This window comes from Anastrepha ludens, chromosome 2 (genome assembly GCF_028408465.1).
Source record: "Anastrepha ludens isolate Willacy chromosome 2, idAnaLude1.1, whole genome shotgun sequence".
Taxonomy (NCBI): domain Eukaryota; kingdom Metazoa; phylum Arthropoda; class Insecta; order Diptera; family Tephritidae; genus Anastrepha; species Anastrepha ludens.
Window position 1 is genome coordinate 40,420,593 of NC_071498.1, and position 20,456 is coordinate 40,441,048.

The 20,456-nt window shown below is 33.6% G+C and overlaps 1 protein-coding gene across 17 annotated transcripts in view; it reads right to left on the bottom strand.

Moving 5' to 3' along the window:
- Nucleotides 1-20,456, bottom strand: part of LOC128869426 (casein kinase I) — a 135,137-nt gene that overhangs the window by 16,507 nt on the left and 98,174 nt on the right. For 11 of the 17 annotated variants that reach the window (XM_054112015.1, XM_054112012.1, XM_054111988.1 and 8 more), the window contains 2 exons: nt 6,605-6,685; nt 214-312 (listed from right to left, as the gene is read on the bottom strand). The exons of 2 other annotated variants lie outside the window; for them this stretch is intronic. In XM_054112015.1, coding sequence (XP_053967990.1) covers nt 214-312; nt 6,605-6,685 — 180 coding nt within the window. Of the gene's footprint in view, nt 1-213; nt 313-5,987; nt 6,054-6,604; nt 6,686-11,895; nt 12,043-20,456 lie in introns of those variants that run through there. 4 more of the 17 variants (XM_054111996.1, XM_054112053.1, XM_054112060.1 and 1 more) reach the window with 3 other exon arrangements.

The following is a 20,456-nucleotide window of genomic DNA, read 5'->3' on the forward strand; positions in this document are numbered from 1 at the left end:
ATTTTCCAATTACAATCATCATGAATATCAACTCAACTAGCAAGTATAACAGAAATCATGTGAGTGATTTTGGATAGTAGTGAGGTGTTAGGTGAGTTGGTTGTTATTAGTTGCACAAGTAAACAAAAACAATTTAACCATTTTCTTTTTATTAAAAAAAAATACTTTTTTTTGCTTGATTGTTTGATTAGTAGAAGAGCAAATGAAACTTACCTGCACTGAACCATGCCGATCGGCCGGTGTTAGATTGCCAAGGGTGGCGCCTGGTTTTGGCACATCCGGCCACGCAGCAACACCTCCTTTGGCATTTGTCTACATTTTCAGAGGGCACGCAAAAAAATTACCAGCAATAACAACAACAACAATCACCATCACAGCAGCCAGCCACCATGCCATGAAGTAAATTATGCACGCAACAACAGCAGCAAAGAGATAGGTGGCAAATCAGCACGTAACGGGTCACAGGATGCATGGCGAGTGGAAAATAGGCCGGCCGGTCACCAGACACACGCAGCATAAGTTTTGACACAAGTGAGTTAACATTGGCAGCGGCAGCACACATAGAGAATTATTATTTTTTTTTTTGTTTTTTTGTTTTTTAACAGTTTGTAGACGGCGAAGTGGTGTTCGATGAGGCCAGCAGTAAACACATTTTGTGGCGGTTATGAATAGTTATAGTAGTCGGTGATGCGTTGTTTTTTTGTTGTTGTCATAGCAGTTGTGTTGTTGTTATTGACAATTTGTGGTTATTTTTTAGGCGTACGATTGAAAGTGATTGGTTGTTGTTGATCGGTTGATTGATTGGCAGTTCGGTTGATTGGGTGGCGGCAAAATGTGTTGGCAATACGCAATTTAAATTTTTTTTTTTTTAATTTTTTTTTTTTTTTTTGAGTTTTTAGTGGCATAATTGGTTAGAAAAATAAATTTGAATTTAGTTTCAGGTATTTCACAAATTTCAAAAAAAATATTGGCAGTTGCTTTATACAAAATTTATGCAAAAAGGCAAGAGTAAAAATCAAATGCCAAAAACAAAGAAACAAATTTAGATTTTGGGAAACTAGCGCATAAAAAGTTTTACCTACTTTCCGCTTAGAGGAAATAATATTCTACAACGGTGAATATTTACAAGGAAAGGAAAGATATAAGTATGTGTATGTGTGTGTTCGTATATATATGTATGTATGTATGTGCGCTCGGGTGAGCGAATGACTCTGTATACTACTACAACCAAACGTAAATATGTGCAATGAAACAACCAAGAAAAGGTAGTGCAACAAGATATACATAGTACATAAAGCAGTAGATGAGAAGGAAATTGAAATACAACGGAAATGTTGGCGCTCGTTAGACGAATGAAACGCGAAAGTGAAACGACCAAAGGAAATAGTGGCAAGAAAATTGTACGACAGGGAGATGTGTTTATGTTGTTTTAGTTGGCAACTGACGACAGTCTATTGACTGTTGCTTCCACACAAACATACACACACACACACATATATATATATATATGCACTCAACTCAGCCACACACATACACATAAGTATATAAGCGCTCAAGGATAAAATACTTAGTGGGGTCAAAATTGGCAATTGTTGGGTGTAGATGGATTGTCAATTGATGGACTGAATGAGTTGATGATTGAAATAGCCATGACGATCATGGTGCATGTGTATGTGAGTATGCGTGTGTATATATAGCTAAAGTTTACTTAGCCACTGGCAACAAGAGTAATTGTCCAACAAAATCCTATTTCCACAATACTGTTGAGACGGAGAGGTGAGAAAGCTTAAAGCTGTTGTTGTTGCAATTGTGCAGACTACGATAACTATGAACTGATGGATCGTTTGATGGATGTGTTGCAGGCGCATTTCTATACACGCATATACAGTGATATGTACTTTTGTATGCGGCAAAGGTGTGAACTTTTTTTTGTTATTACTGTAAAGCCAATAAAATTTGCACTTCACATTTTATGCACCCCAAGGTTACATATGCGTGTAATAATGCACAGTTATTCTGGCTTGTTACACTTGAGGCAATCAGACAGTGCGGTTAATGGATTGTGGAAGCCGATGCTGGGAGCCAGCAACTATGACCTTGCTTAATAGTTTTCATATTACTTTCTTTTTTTTGTACGAAATGAATGCAGTACTAGAAATGCATGAAATATTTGAAATTTATCATATATTTGTTTGCAAAATTTTTTACTATTAAATACATAATTTTAAAAATTTAGAAATAGAACAAATTTAGAAAGTTCGGCATCTATAAAAAAAATAAATGCATTAACCGTTACTTATGCATTTGTATGCATTTAGAAGTCATCAAGGTTTCTAAAAATTAAGGAAACGAGGCTTGAACTTTGAGGCACACAATGATAAATTGATTCCGAATTAATTTATTCAATGACAAGCATTTTATGTTCTGAAATCGGGCACAAGCATTTAAAAAAAATATACTAAAACTGAACACTATAGAAATAAAAAAAATTGAATTATAAAAAGTTAATCATTTAATGCAAATATCGAAATTTCGAAAAATTTAAAAAACTCGTTAAAAACGACATGGTAAATGTAGATGCAATCGCAAAACATATTTCCTTTATAAAAAAGAAAAATATTCGAAATTTCGAACATTCTCAAGAACTGTAGAAACTAGCAATTGTAGGCGTGGCGTACTTTCAACTTTTAAATATCGACAAAATGTATACATATTTGCGTTAAACAACGTACCAAACTTCGCAAATATTTCAGAAATTTTATATCCAACAATAAAAAAATGTAATTTCGTCCATTCGACTTCGAACCTTCTTAAAAGTTTCGAAATCAAAGAGACTTTTAACAACAATAATAAAAATTGAGTTTCGAAGAAAGCACATTTCAAAAAAAAAAAATTCGAAATTTTGAGCATTCACAAAACCTTCGAAATCAAAAAAACCCTACCATTAATAATAATAATTTAGAAAAATTGAGTTTGAAATTGAAACCAGAAAGAAAATTATAGACGCCAAAATATTCTCATGCACTTATTTGTATATATTTGTTAATGAATGATGTTGCAGAAATATTATATTTTTTTTTTTTTATTTCTAAAATTCCTATAAAATGCAAAAATAGAATTAAATATATTGTCATCATGAAATGCTTCTAGCGTATACATTTTTTAGATTCCCAAAAAATTTTACGCGGGAATTACATGTACGGGGGCCGGTTGAAAAGTCCATGCAAAAATAAAAATGACTTCATTATTTTCCGAGTTTTATAGTCTTATTTTTATAGTTCCTTTTAGGCTTATACACTGCGTCCAACGCTGTTTTAGTTTGTTGTTGTGTTGAAAAATAGCTATTCGTTTCTGCGATCACTTCCTCGTTTGAATAAAACCTTTTTCCCGCCCGGCTTTTCTTCAAATTGGGCAACAAATAGTAGTACGAATGATCGGAGAGAGCCACAACTGCGGAAGCGTGAGCTCGTGCGTTGTCGTGATGGAAAAGAAAAATCACTCGCCTTTCTCGATTCAAACGAATGACCGAACTGACTGAAACTTTGTGTGTGTTTTTCCAAGAGATGCTACTAACTAAACATAACCTCGATATGCGCTACATATCTGATTTTGCACGGACTTTTCAAACGACCCTCGTATTTGTTTTCGAGAAATTTCGAGTGTATTGAAAACATTTTGAATTAATCGCAATTTCAAAAAGAATGATTTTATTTATTATTTATTTAACATCTTCGCATTTTCGAAAACAAAAAAATTTAAAATAAAATTTTCATAGAAATTTAAAATTTATTTTAATCTTCAAAAAATTTCGAAATCATGTGCAATCAATTAATTTAATTTTGTAAATACTGAAAGAAATTTGCATTTATTGTAACAGAATCTTGCTTACTACTTTGAGATCTCAAAATAGTTTGAGAACATAGTAAAACTTATTTCCGATTAAATGGATAAAATTGTTTTTACTAAAGTACCATATCTAAAATGAGTAGTATTTTTTAAATTTATTTATATACAAAATTTTCATATTTTTTTTTTTTTTGTAAAACTTTGAAAGTATTAGTAAATGCGTAATAAAAAAATTATACAGCTTACAAAATGAGCATTTCAGCTACGCGTACCAAATAGAAAGTTTCGAAAACATATTACAACTATTTTCAAATTTTAAGAAAATATATTTAATTTATTACTATTTATGGTTATTTTAGTAAAACAAAGAAATATACAAAAATTTGTGGTAACTTAAACCCGCTTGTAATTTTATTTAAGGAAACATTTAATTCTATATATTTATATCAAAAGAAACTATTTAAAATAACTGCAAAGATTTTCAGTTTAATTTAATTAAACAATTTTTTTTATTAATATACAAATTTAAAAATTTGTAGTTTAATTGAATTAAACTAGTTTTTCCCCGATTTTTTTGTTTTTCAAATTCACCTCGAAAATGTTTAAAAATATTTCAAAGTTTTTTTATCCGATATTTAAATAGTGCGAACAGTGCCCATTTGTTCGAAAAGCCTCCTATCCGAAATTTTACAAAAGATTTACTTCGAAAACTAAATTGACTTCTGCACAACGAAATTCAATTATGCGAAATTCAAAAATAATACTTTATGCTCCAGTATTGCCACATTATACGAGATGGCGCAATATTAACCACCCTCTTGGAAGATTTATAATTTCTGCAAATCGCGTCGTACGTCAATCATATTTGACAATTGTGAAATAGACAGCTGCAGTATACAGAAAAGTCATGGAGCGCGTAAAAGTCAAAATAAAGTATTCCATCACTTAAATTAATTTTGTTTTAGTCTTTATTTTAGTAAAAAAGTTATGCAAAAACGAAATTGAATGATTAATTTTGCGCCACCTTGTAATACAATTTTCTTCCATTAACTTTAATGCAAATTTCTTGGTTTTTATATTCCTAGCCATATTCAAATTATGAGAAGCGTTTCAGGTTTCTGTGGAGATTACAATTAGCAGCCCAAAAGCAGGCAATAGAAATTCATTTCGTATTAGTTTTTTATTACTCCTACCGTACTTTTGGAAAAATGATCCTTATTGTTTTTGTAAATCTATGAATGCTAACGAGGGCTAATTTTCGTCAGTATGAAGAAGAAGAGTTCCACCATTTCGTTTTCTTTTAAACCGTATTTTTCGCTGGTAATACTTGTCCAACTGCTGCCAATTAAATCATTTTTATTTTACATCCAACTGCCTATTTTCGAATAGCTCTAAATACGCGCAACTCTCGTGCGCCAAATTTACTTCTATAAAAACGCAATCTTACCAAATAATTTATTCGCCTTGAATTGCAACAACATCAGGCAATAACTTTCAATCTGAGGCACAATTCTCTCATATCAAATACTTTTCATGTGAGAAACCTGCATATTTATCACTTTTCATACGCTTTTAGGCGCACTCTTGATAGTTGTATTTTTTATTTAAAAAAAAAGTGTACATGTGTATATGTTTTCATTTCAAGGCAACCATAACCAAAGTTTTTTATGCCATCAACCTTTATTGGGCGGGAGTGGGTAAATGAAGCACCTCTCCTCCGATACGTTAGTAGATTTATTATTGTGAAAAAACGATTAATAATACTTATCATATTATAAAAATTTAACAAGACACTAGCAAGTACGAATGAACATACAAAATACAAAATTATTATTACTTTTAGTATAAGCTTTAGTTTATGAAAAATGCCTTTGTTCAACTACTACTTTTCTTTGAATGCAAACAAACGCTAGCCAAAATTGTATTAATAAATAAGCAGCTGATTATGGGCTTTCTAAATTAGCGCAAAATTTTTAGAAAATGTGGGCATGACCGCGAGAAATTTACAGGATTTCCCTGTATACATTTTTTAAATTATTTTTTTATTTGATGTTTGTTTTTCAAAATATGTGTTTTACTCTAGCAATGTTTTGTTTTTTTTGCCTCTTACTAGCCAAACTACACACATACAGCTCTCTAACCTCGAGTATTAAATATTCCTCATCACCATCATCATCGTCATCCTCATAATCAAAATATGATATATCCTAAAAGTCATATCCAAGTTGGAGATTAAAGAGAGGGCGACGCAGTTATACGTTTAAAGAGTAGTGAAAATTGAGTATTTTTTTTTCGTTTTTTGTTTTTGTTCAGAGTATCAGAGTGAAAGGCAGGGTGGAAAATTATAGTGAGCAATTCGATCGTCGCCAGTGTTCAGTGCGCAAAAATATAATATAGAGTAAATTTTTAATAAATTTCTTTTTAAGTAAATACTTATATGTGACTAATAAGAAATTGTACACAAAAACCTTAAAAATCAATTTAAAATATATAAATGTATAATAAGTGTGAGAGATAATGCAAATCTATGATGTTCGAGTATTGCTGAAGAGATTTTAATGGGTTTAGTATATGGCATGAAAATGATGGTACGAGTATGTTTATAGTATGTAAATATATTTAAAACAAAACTACTTTTCTAATTTGTTTAAATTTGTTGTTGTTGGTTTTTGTTTTAACATTTTTAGTGAAGCAAATTACAAGTTAAATTACATTAAAAAAAATATGACTTGACAAAATTGTAAACAATTACGCTTACCTTAGCTGTTACATTATGACGATCTTTATTTGGTGAAATGATGACTTCATGGCCAGTTTGCAGAGATCCGACGGGCGTTGACTAAATACATTTCGATTAAATTGCAACATATACACACACAGAGTGAGGACAGTAGTATTTCAATTTTGCAGGCATTAAAATAAATGTTTTTTTTTTCGATTTTTTTTGCGTTGCATTTGTTAGATTGTAGCCAATTTTCAAGTATACAGGTGCAAAATATTCAAAAGTTGCAGTTGCATTTTAGTTGATAGTTGTTGATTGTAGTGTTGTTGTTGTAGTAAACACAGACACATACACGCAAAACACGTAGTTGATGGTTTTTTTTGTTTAATTTTGAATTTTGGTTCATTGGTGTTGGTGGGTTAGTAGTTGGTGTTGTTGGTTGGTGGTGGTGGTGGTAGTAGTTCGATGAATTTGCAGCATAACACACGATTTTTTTATATATATATTTTTTTTGTTTTGTTTATGAGTTGTATGGAATAAAAAAATGCAATAAACAAATATTCGTTAGTTTGAATTTTAGAATTATAAAAAATAGTATAGCATACAAATTTTTATACAGTACATAAATAGTACTACATAGGCAGATACATACACAATACATTCAAGTATTATACGAGCTAGCGAAACCTACTGCATACAAACTTATAATCTAAGCTAAGGAAATGCCATAAAAATTGGTTATGAATCGGATCGCAGTGGCAGAGCATTTCCTGTTTAATAAACACTTTGATAACTGAAAAATATATTTAAAGTCAATTTTTTACTAGAAGATATATCCAGCTTTCGAGTTAAACGAGTTCAAATGTCTACTCCTGTAAAGTCAAACATTCTTTAGTTTTTACGAATTATGAATGTTTGTAGTAAATTTCACCAAATAAATATGTATGTTTAAAAATTAAATGGTCATCCAGTTGAAGATTTTCAGTGAAAAATTAACCCTGATCAGTAACTAAGCTACATTTAAATATTTTAGAATATTTTTAAAATTCACCACATTTTGCCTGACCTTTAATGTTAGTTTTTCAGCGCTAGCTTAACTTGCTTATCAGCTAAACTAAGTACAAACTTCCAATCTAGCAAAATTAGAATATTTCATAAATTCAGCACAGTTGAAAAATTCACCAGAGCAAATTTTTAAAATTCAGCAGGTTGCCTAGCTCCTTACAGCTAGTTTTTCAGCGCTAACTTATCTCTAACTAAGTTTAAAAATCCAACTTTTTCGGCTTCAACTTAGTACGGAAGTGCACCATAGCCTTTGCCCACAAAGGGACTGGAACTGGAAAACAAGAAATATAAAAAGATAAGAAGATTGCGATTCCACCGACCGCTAACAAATTCCGGCTAAGAAATTTCACTACACAAAAAACCATTGGAAACAGTTTAGAACTAGAATATTCGCGCAGGCTTCGACCTCTGTTAGAATCGCGTATACTTGGTATGATGGATTGAAATGTCAAGTCGTTTGCATATCAGCGAAGTAGGACACCAGCTTTTCGTCACCAATGCAGTGTTCGTATGCAGCACGCAAATCCCACCCGCTACGCGAAAATTGGTACCGGTGTCAGAATAAACACATAAGCAGTGCAGTGCCCTCTTCGATTAGTGAAGAGAGATATCCGACCACATCCAAGTGCCTTGCACCTGGGCTCATGCATAAGAACGAGCGATGAACGCTCTCTTAGACTTGGCGCCTCTTCCATGAGACAATTTTATGGGGTACAGTCTTGTAAATTCGACTGCCCTATGAAGAAAACATTGCGTACAACTTATGCGTCTGGAGGCGCAGATCGGGCGTTATTTGCTGCAGCGGTTTGTGATTCAGCCGTTTACATCGGACGCGATGGTAATGTTTCGGCATCCAAGCACCCAGAAATTGGACATAACGACTTCACAGGTATTTTTATATACATTGCCTGCGTCCATTGCTGCATTGCGTTGCGACTTCACGGCAAGATGCAAAGCACAGGCTACACCCTGAGAATCGAATTTCTACTTAATGACATAGACCTGTCGTTACATTTTCTCGTTATAGACAATAAGACCGTGGTGAAGCGTGCGAAAACGCACCAAAACCGCAGAGTGCGCTCCAACATGCTGCAAAGTTAGTTTAGGTACGTGCTTGATGGCTTTGGTAGAGTTCTTTGTTGGTTTCGCTAGAGATCAACAAGGCCCAGGCCGGCCTCACTGTACTTGTTGTTGCTTACTGCTAAACTTATTACCAAATCCAATGATTCGCACGTTGGCAACGGCGAATATCTCAGGCGACGGAACGATGAGCTGTATGAGCTTTACGACGACATAGACATAACGCAGCGAATAAAGATCCAGCGGCTACGTTGGCTGGGTCATGTCGTCCGAATGGATACAAACACTTCGGTTCTGAATGTATTCGATGCGGTACCAGCTGGTGGTAGTAGAGGAAGAGGAAGGCCTCCTCTGCGTTGGAAAGATCAGGTGGAGAGGGACTTGGCTCCACTTGGTGTGTCCAATTGGCGCCGGTTAGCACGAGAAAGAAACGACTGGTGCGCTTTGTTAAACTCGGCCAAAATCGCGTAAGCGGTTATCGCGACAAGAAGAAAAATAATGATGCAAGTATCGTAGCTTCTGTCCATCCGAAATATTTGTGATGACAAGCGATTAAAACGCATCATGGTTGGATTACCACCTGGGCAATAGTATACCACTACCCACCTTGAATGCGCGACTGCACCTCCACTAATTGGAGATACGTAGATATAATAAAAACTAAAAAAAAAGTGTTAGAAATAACGCTCACAGGTCGCTCGCGTGGTCTCTTTGAAGGTATTTTAGCCGCTTATGGTATTAAGTAGCCTTGCCTTGAGAGGTTAAAGAGTCCCTTTAAGGGGGTGGTAGGGTTTAGCGCTAAAAAAACACTTTTTTTTTTTGAATTTTTTACAGAAATATGGCTTAAGATACTTTAATAAAATCAGTTGCATGTTATTGTACATCTTTTCAATAAGTTTTTAAAAAATATTAATAATAAAATATTGACAAATAAGTCCATGACAGAGTTTTTTTGGAGATATGTTTTTCGAGAGGTGCTCTGCGGTGCCAATCGGCATTCGTCGTAGAATCATCTGAAACTAAAAAAGTCGAATTTTTAAGTTAAAGTATGACGTAATGGCAGCGACTTTTAAGAAGTCGTTTCGGGAAAAACGCGTTTGAAAAAATGACTCTGAAAAATTATCGATGCTCCGCATTCGAGCCTACAAAGGCTATAACTTTGAGAGAGAGTTCTGCTCCGATCCACTTAAAATTTTGACACAACATTGTTGAAATGATTTCGATTTTGCGACCCTACCCCTCCCCCCAGGCCTGGTAGACCTCGTAGGTTTTTATGTAAAATTGAAAGATAAGGAAAGTCTCTGGGCTGATAACCACTAAAACAAGTTTTATGATTCCAACATTTTTAATTAATCGCTTAATATATTTTCTAGTGAGAAAGGCGATAATAATAAATATGTTTTTATGGCAATTCAGCAGCTTAAGCGAAAGATAATAAAGAAAACTAAATGGCGAAGTCCAAAATAAACAAGACTGGCGTCATAAAAATGTTTTTGATGGCACCATCTTTTTAATGAGTTAGTGCGTTGGAAGTTACATTCCTAGCTGACTTCCAATGAATGCTTGATGACATTCGGTTCAGTGGAAGCGAAGTTATTAAGTCTAAAGTGTCAGTATGTTTGTGTCATCGGTACAAAAATGAGTTTCGAACAAAGAGCTAATATCAAATTTTGTTTCAAAATCGGTAAAACGTTTACCGATACATTTGAATTGATGAAAAAGTTTATAGCGATGATTGTCTATCTTGTGCCAGAGTTTATGAGTGGTTTACACGTTTTAGCGATGGTTGTGAGGACATAAATGACAATGAACATACCGGGCCGCCCAAAACCAGTAATCACTGAAAACTCCATCGAAATTGTTCGTAAATTTATCAAATCATCGTTGAAATTCATAGAATCGGAGTTGAATATCTCCAAAATATCGATTTATCGCATTTTAACTGATCATTTGGGCTTACGAAAACTCTGTTCACGTTTCATTCCGCAAAAGTGAACTGGGGGCCAAAAATTGCTCAGAATTCAATATTCGTAAGACCTCATTAAAGAGGCGAGGAAATACGAGAACTTCCTTTACAAAATTGTAACTGATGATGAAACAAAGTGTTCTCAGCATGAACCCGAAACTAAGCGTCAAAGTGCCGAATGGAAGGCACCAGACGAGCCATCAACCAAAAAAGCGCGTTTGGAGGAGTCAAAAATCAAGTCGATGCTCATTTATTTTTACGGGCCAAACCGTCAATGAAATTTTCTATCTTGGCGTTTTGAAGCGTTTGTTGCATCGCATTCATCGAATTCGCCCTGAATACCGCGAAGGAGGAATCTGGCGCTTGTTGCATGATAATGCACCATCTCATCGATCCACTCTTGTGACTGATTTTTTGACTATAAATCGCATTTTAACCAACAATTACTCACCGTACTCGTCTGATATGACTCCCTGTCACTTCTATTCGGAAATTTGTATTTGGACGTGAAAGGCAAATGTTTTGCCTCCGTAGAGGCCAACCAAAAGGTTTGTACCGACATCACGAAGGACATTTCGGCCAATGACCTGAAACACTCTTTCAAAAAGCTTTTACATCGCGCAAAACAGTGTATCGAGGCCAGAGGGGACTATTTTGATTAAATAAACTCGAAAAAGCTCCTCATAAAAATATCTGCCGTTCGGAGTCGGCTTGAAACTGTAGGTCCCTCCATTTGTGAAACAACATCAAGACGCACACAACAAATAGGAGGAGGAGCTCGGCCAAACACCTAACAGAAGTGTACGCGCCATTTATTTTTTTATTTTTAAACTCGAAGTTATCAGAACAAAGCTCCTGTCGTTTCTATTTTAACTCAGTCTTGTTTATTTTGGACTTCACCTTGTATATATGTCCAAGTAGATAATTTCTTGCAAAATACAATACATATAAACAAGTAGTGGAATATTATGCGATTTAATTTTAGAATAAAACTAATGACTACTACAACCATACGTACATATAAAATGTAATAGGTATGACTTCTTATAAACTTAGCGCCCTAGCAACAAAATTGTTTGCACTAATAATTAATTTAGCATTTTCCAGTGGTTTTCTCGTACTGTATAAAGTATGTAAATGTGAATTAATATTTTTTTTCGATGTGTGACTTGATTATTGATCTTTTTTTTAGCCATGTCAAATGCATTTAGCAATAAACCAAAAATTACAACTATATTTTATCCACAAAATCAACATAACAAATAATACAACACATAAAAAGTACCTTGTCGGATTTATTTTTTGCTAAATGTGAAGGTGGCGCATTTTTAATGACCTTCATTTGTTCGAGTTGTTCCTTGGTCTTTATAAGGGTTTTCGGTGTTTGTAATAAAATAAAATTTCAAGACATTGTTTTATGCATGCAAACACAAAAATAGTTCAAAGTAATTATTTTATAACGAGTATATTGAAAACTAAATGAAAACAGTGGTTGATGAAAAGCATAAAACCTCGCAGCAAGTGCCATTTCATTTAATTTTCGAAATGATACGTATACATATATACATATGTATGAGATTTAGTCGTATATTATATTTAAATTTTTTTTTTTAATTTCTAAAAATTAAAAACTTTACAAAAAATAAAATTGTCGATGGGTTCTGTATTCTGAGTACTCGTACGATTTTTAATTGAATAGCCTAGCTAAGAAATGATGCATTTCGAATGCATGCGTGCTCTGCTTTTATTGAATTACGAAAATGTTTCGAGCGCACGAGTGTTCATGAGGTAAATACAGGGTGAGCCATATAGCGTTTGCTTTTTGAACCACCTATTTTTTGAGAATGGTAACACAAATGACATGTCGAATGTAATCATAATTTACTTAAAGGTTTGACATTTACGAAATGGAACGCTATGCGCTTGAACAAAATTGGGAAATATTGAAAACCTATTTTCAAAGTGGTGAGTCTTCTTCTTCTTCTTCCGCGGTTACAGTAAATGGCGAGCGTTACCGTGACATGCTCAACGAGTTTTTGTTTCCAAAAATTGAAGAGGATGACATGGACGACATTTGGTTTCAACAGGACGGTGCAACTTGTCACACTGCCAAAGTTACACTCGAACTTTTGGCTACCGTTTTTGAAAACCGAATAATCAGCCGAAATTTCGATATCAATTGGCCGCTTCGGAGCTGTGATTTAAGCCCGTTGAACTATTTTTTGTGGGGAGCCGTTAAGGACAAATGCTATGCGAACCATCCAGAGACGATTGATGCTTTAAAACACGAAATCGAAGATGCCATTCATGAAATTGGAGCCCAAACAATCGAAAATGTGCTTAAAAATTGGGTTGATCGAATGGCCTACTGTAAAGCCAGTCGAGGCGGACATTTCCACGATATTATTTCTCATTACATGGCCCACCCTGTAGTAAACTACTAATTTCTTAATTTTGAAAGTATTCTAATCTAATCTTGATTCAATTTCGAAAAACTTCGAATACGTCTATGAGCGTTCATACACCTTCTAGTTGAACAGCAAACTAGTAATTTATTAATTTCGAAAGTATTCTAATCTAACCCTGATTCTATTTCAAAAATACTTCGAATGCACCCATTAGTGTTCCTAGACTTTCTAGTTGCATAGTTAACTACTAATTTATTCATTTCGAGAATATTCCAATTTAATAGCAACTCAATTTCGAAAATACTTCGAATACATTTATGAGTGTTCATATACCTTCTAGTTGGATAGTAAACCACTAATTTATTAATTTCGAATGTATTCCAGTTTCGAAAGTACTTCGAATGCATCGATGAGTGCTCATACACTTTCTAGTTGAAGAGTTGACTATTAATTTGAATAAGACTATTAATAAAGTAAGTAAGTAAAACGGCGGCCGCCGTAGCCGAATGGGTTGGTGCGTGATTACCATTCGGAATTCACCGAGAGGTCGTTAGTTCGAATCTCGGTGAAGGCAAAATTAATAAAAACATTTTTCTAATAGCGGTCGCCCCTCGGCAGGCAATGGCAAACCTCCGAGCGTATTTCTGCCATGAAAAAGCTCCTCATAAAAATATCTGCCGTTCGGAGTCGGCTTGAAACTGTAGGTCCCTCCATTTGTGGAACAACATCAAGACGCACACCACAAATAGGAGGAGGAGCTCGGCCAAACACCTAACAGAAGTGTACGCGCCAATTATTTATTTTTTTTATTTATTTTATTAATAAAGTATTCAATGTTTATTCATACACAGTTTCTAAATCGAATTTAGTAAAATACTAAATTACGAGTTCCTTCATTTCGAATAAATTCGAAGTTAAATCCTGCTAATATAAATTTCGAAAGCAATGTTCATACATATTTTTGGATGAACGTTCATAAATTTTTGTGGACGTAATTACGAAATTATGAATTTCGAAAAGCTTCGAACGCAATTGGGAGTTTTTTTTTACTCCTAAGAACCATACACTTAAAAAAAAATATATATATAAATATAGATAAGTGACAACCCATCCAGCCGAACACTCTAAAACTTCACAATACTGTCCGCTAGTTAATTAAAACCAAATTAATTTGTATGCAAAAAATAGGAACACCATATCTTTAGCTAGCCTAAATGAGGTGGGAAATAATAACTTAAAAAGTCCGATAAGTTTCAGAGCTATGCCTCTTTTCTTGCCCACTTCTACTTAGCTCGCCCAGTTAGTGAAATATATAAGATTTCCACAACTGCCTATGGTAGCTGTTGTTGTAACAAGAATTAAAAATCGTTGGGCGACGAAAATACATTCCCTTCTGGTAATGAAGACTCGAAATATTGTGGAAACTGTCTAAATTTCTCACTTGCCATTTAGCTACTCTAGCCGAACGTGGTTTAAAGCCTAACAGGCTCACTCATTAAAGTTCCATGTTTTAAATTAAAAAAATAATACTTTAATACAGAAGTGGTTATTAACTGAATGCAAGCAGATAGAATCAATTTGTTTTGCACAAAACTACACTTAAGTAATAAAAACATTTGGGGTATTCACAAGGTGCCATAACTGCCGTAATATAATATGTTTAAGCAGGTATAAATATAAAGGCTATTTCAAAAGATGCGCCTAGATGTTGTTTTAAAATAAAGGTTTCACTATTTTTATTCAAAATACGATTCTTAGCAATTATGGCATATATGAAAAATGATATAATTTAAAGATATATCTACGTTCAGGCCTACAGGTAAAATTCGCCAAAAATTCGATTCATGAATGCCTAATTGTTCAGCACGTCGAGATATCGACCGAGAAGGTTATTCAACAACACAGCACAGCGCTACAGCAGCAATATTTTCAACAGAACGTCCAGTTTCGATCTACCAGTGCTCTGACAGTTTTCTATGCTGGACAGGATCAGTTTCTTGAAATTATTTCACCAACCTTTAAATTGTCAACTCATTCGAATGATTAATTCCACCAAAAAAATCACGAATTTTGCGATACATTGTTCTTAAGGGGTTATACGCAGTTATGACTCTCAAAAAAATTGATTTTTTTTTTATTGCATTTGTGTAATGCACATATATTCAAAAGTATACGCACGAAATTTGAAGTAGATCTAAGCAATACTTTTGGAGTTATACCTAAATATGTAGAGATGCCTCGGCACGTTTTAAGGTAGGTATTGAAACTTTAAACGTGTTTTTTTTTTTAAACGGCATTTTTCAAGTCGGTGTACACGATATCTCGAAAACGGCTTGTTTGATCGGTCAACCGTTTTAACTCAATCTTTAAAGATACATTTTCTAGTAATTAATCGTTCCTTTTGTAAATCTGATACTTATTTTCCATTTTATAATCAATTTACGGCCAAATTTTAACGTAAAAATCGAAATCATTTCTTTTAAAAGCTGCCATTTTGTGAAAATTCACTATTTTGATTAGCCGAACGATTAATTACTAGATAATCTAATATATTAACAAAATTTGTTTGGTTTTTTGATTTCAGATAATCCACTCCTGAGTTACGATGTACACCGTAAATCGTCTTTTTTTAAAGGAGGTTCCAGAAATCGCCTGCAGCGCGCTCTATAATCAACATTTTCATAAATAAAAAATTTTGTTACGTTCTTGAAGGATGTTTTTATAACCGCCAAAAATTTTCAAATTAAAATATTCTGAAGTTTCTTCAGGATAAATCCTTGACAACCCGTCTTTTATTTGCTTCATAACTGCGTATAAACTGCGTTCATAAAAAATTGGAATGCTTTCTGTTCTATCGTGTAAAATTGTACATCTACTTGTCAGACAGATGTCAAATATGATATAACATAAAGGTACCGTCTGGGAATCATTATTCACTACTGACTTCTAGGCGTCACTTTTGAAATACCTTTTATTTAGATCGTTCGCAAGGTGGCGTCCTAGTCATATAGCACACGAAAAAATTATAAGATCAACTAAATTTCTCATTTTTTTATTAACAGTTTAGTGCTAACAATTAATGTTTTTAATATTTAAACTTTTAATGTTTTAAAAATATCCAGAAATAAGCATACATTTCACGAAACTTAAGTTAATTATTAAGCAAAGTAAACTCTATAGAAGGAAAAAAGTAAAAGACCAATGTCATTATATTCAAAATAAATATTAAACAAATTATATTTAATATAATTCTTTGGGTCAGTTTATAATTTTTTAGCTTGGTAATTTGTGTTGGATCCTCCTTCGATCATAACTTGTTGAAGTCGTCGAGGAATCGATTTGATTAAGTGTGTTATAATATTTTGGTCAATTTTTGACCATTAGAAGAATATTGCCCATTTATTTTCGACTGGGTTCAGGTCAGGGCTGCATGCAGGCCACTCTAAAATAAATATTTTAATCGCTGCCAAATACTCTTTTCCTTGGTTGGAAGCATTAACGGCTGGGTTGTCATGCCGGAAAATGCACTCCTCATCGAGATTGTCATCAAAAAAGTTAAAAAATACTTCGTCTAGAAGTTCTATACACATGACACTATTGATTTTAGTGAATATCAAACATAAAAGCGTTTTGCATTTGACACTAATGGCTCATGGCAAACCATGACAGAACCCCCTCCGAAATGTCGAGCCATTCTCTCCCCCCTTTTTCTTCCATTTATCATGCCAATACATTTAAGAACTATCTACTCCGTCCAGATAAATTTTTTTTTCATCGGAAAAAATTACTCTTCCCCATTCATCTTCCCAAAATTGATACTTATCTGCAGATGTCAATTTGGCGTGTTTGTGCCGTGTGAGTAGCTTAGGTTTAGGTACTCGTTTTACATATTTTAGTCTAGAATCCGCTTGCAAAATTGGTGGCACACGACGGGTAGCACAAAATTCAAAATTAAGGCTGAATATAATTTCAGCAGGGCTATTTGATTTATTTATAGCTAAACGTTTGATTTCCCGAACATCTGAGCGCTATGTTTTGGTTTTCTATCACTTCTCTTGGTACGTACCTTTCTTTCAAATGGAAGTAATGTAAAACCACAGCTTTGCTTCTTTTTAATTTTGAAGCAAACTCTCGCATTGAAAAAAAAAATTTTTTTAATTAAAGACAAAACGCTTTTGATCTTATAATTATTCCGTATTGCACATTATAATAACCGAACGAAAAGATCATCAACGAAATGATATTGATACATTTTTCTATTATTGCTTCAGTAGATATAACCACAATCATCCTGGTATTATAGGTTTTTCGTGCGGTGTATTATATAATAGTTTGCAAAAATAAATTCATTATTTTCTCGGTAGATGGTTTTAGTGATCGATATATCGTAAAGAATCGGTCAAACAATTTAATGTTTATGCTTGTTGTCATGGTGACATTTCACACTAAAACATTATTTTGCTGTTTTGCTTTGGTTTGTTCCATTCAGGAAACAACTTAGGAAGTCAACAAAGAGAAAATTCCGTACATTTTATAGTTTTTCTGATAAACACGAAAATACAAGCAAGGCTACTGAAATTGTGAATGGTGTTTATGGTGCCGATACTGTAACAGCTAATTACGCGCAATTTTGGTTTCGACGTCTTCGTTCAGGCATTTTTGATGTTAAAGAAAATGTCGACAATCGCGATAAAATCACATAAATAACCAAAGTTGACCGGCATATTAGTAGTCATAGCATCGCCCAGGAGCTAAAGATCGACCATGCAACAGTTTTAAACCATTTGTTTGTAATGGATTTATTTTTCCCCAAAATAATATTTCTAGAGTTAAAATACATTGGGTTACGGGGAAAGTTTTGTCGTATTTTAAAGGAAATATTTAAATTCATTTATAAAAATATATGTTTAATGTTAATCAATTTTATATGCTCCGTTATTTGTTGCAACTTACTGCCATCTCTTAGGTATTCTGTGGATTTCTGTTTTGTAGAAGTTCTTGTACTTGGAGTTAAATAGCCAGCAACTGTCTTAGAGACACTTTCAAAAGACTTGAATTTTTTTCCCGCTAGATAATTTACAGTGATCTGAACAGGTAATAACCAATAACCAGGTGGTGCAATGTCAAGTGCATACGTTGGGGGACTAAGGATTTACCATCCTAACGTATTCAGTGTTTGCTGTGTCATCATTGCAGTTTGCGGTCGAGTATTATCGTGAGGGAAACTATTTCTTTTCTGGGCGCTAATGCAGGCCTTTATTCTTTGATTGCTACATTCAATTTAGCCAGCTGATTGCAGTACCGATCTGCGTTGATGGTTTTTCCGTTTCAGCAACACTCGACCTTTCCTGTCCCACCACAAACAAAGCAGTACTTTTCGTAGATAGACACTTGGTTGCTGATGATGTTCGTGGTTTGCAGTAAAATTTGTTTCTCTTAATATTCTCGTAAAGAATCCACTTTTCATCCCCAGTAATCAGCTTGTCCAAAAACGGCTCCATATTGTGGCTAATCAGATGTGATGAACACATTCTTACACGATCGAACAAATTATTTTCCGTGAATTCATGTGGAACCCAAATACTTTACTTCAACACAAACCCAACATATTTAATGTGATCACCAACAGTTATAGGATGAATGCCAAACTCTTCTGTAATTTCTCGACTTGTTAAATGTGGATTATTTTCCGACTTGGATCGCAACGATCTTGGATGGTCGTCGACAAGCACACGAACATTTACAATATATTTTCCAAATACCGCACGAAAATTTTTACATGCAACCGATTCGTTGCTTCCTTTTTGCTTTTCACTTTAAATATCACAAGTAACTGATGACCGTTAAAAAAGGACTCCTTTTATATTATACAGCAGGTAAAAAAACAAAAAACAAATGCTAATGACTCACTAGCCAGATGTTTTGTTTTTTTTATTTACAAGAAAAATCGCCTGCCTATTTAAAATATGATTGAACTTTCCCTAAAACCCAATAGTTGCTCTTGGTTTCAATTTCTCTAGACATTTATTGAACCATTAAAATCTTTGCGATGTAAGACAATACGACACTTTCAACACCTTGTGCACCGTCGAACAGTTAAGAAAAATTTATGAAAAAATATATAGAAAAACAAAATCATCTATCCATTGTTTATACTAATTAATAAACAATATTTTGTGTCACGTGAAATTTGTGAACATTTTTTAAGCCCCCCACTCCATTTGATTTGTTATTAATTGCAGACGCATTCTTCCTTGCTTCAAATTTACTTTAAGAAAAATGCAAAAAATAAAAATATAAACACAAGACAAACAAATAATTGTCTTACAATGAATAGAGTCACGCATTACTGATTTCAGTTTCAAAATATATGTATGTATGTATTTTTTCATTTAAAAGAAAAAATAAAATCCAATGCTTATGCATAGCTTTGAAGCAGACCTCTATAGTTATAGGTTTTGTTTTCGTTTCTCGTTCCTTGAGATTTTAGTACCATTTAGTTTATATTTTATATTTGGTTGTTTTTTGCAATTAATTATATTTTAATAATATAAAATTAAGAATTCTATACAAATAGATACTTAAATTGTGGTGTGAAAGTAATTATTTCTTTTTTTATATTTGATTTAGTATAGTTTGGTTTGGATTGTTTGGTTTGGTTTGGTTTGCAAAGGCTAGTTTGAAAATAGAAAAATTAAGGAATTTTTTTCTGTTTCACTACATTATTGTAGGCTTATCAAAATATGTACATAATGATTTGCGCGTATAATGTGTTTCGAGGATATCTTTCAAATATTGACCCTTTTCATACAGCTTTCGGTTTCGCTTACGCCTTTCATCATGCCCATTATACTTCCTTGATTAGTAGACCAATTTTGGCAGCACATATACATACATACACAAAAACATGTATACAAGACGATGAACAGCAGGAAGGAAGTACTAGTGACAGGAGTAGTAGTAGTGGTGGTAATATTTTCAATGAATTTTATTTCGGAATTGGTTTCGGGATTGCTGCTTTTGGTTTACGATACTAGACATGCAACTGGAAAATGCACCGCTGGTTATATTTATTGGCTTCTTGTAGTTTCAATTCTATTGGCGTTTAAAGACAGCACACAGTCTTAAATTCTAGTTCAGAATATTTGCCAACTTTCTTGTGCCTGAGCCCTTTTGTTTTGGAATTTTGTTTTTTTTTTTTTGCAATAAGGTATTTGATTGTGAATATGATACATATATATTTTTTACATATGTTGTGAAAAAAAGAGAAAAACATAATTAATTTAGTGCAATCAGTTAGAAAAAATGCAATCAAAATGAATGGCAAAACTGCAAACACATTTAAAATTATTTGTTGAAGCAAACCCAA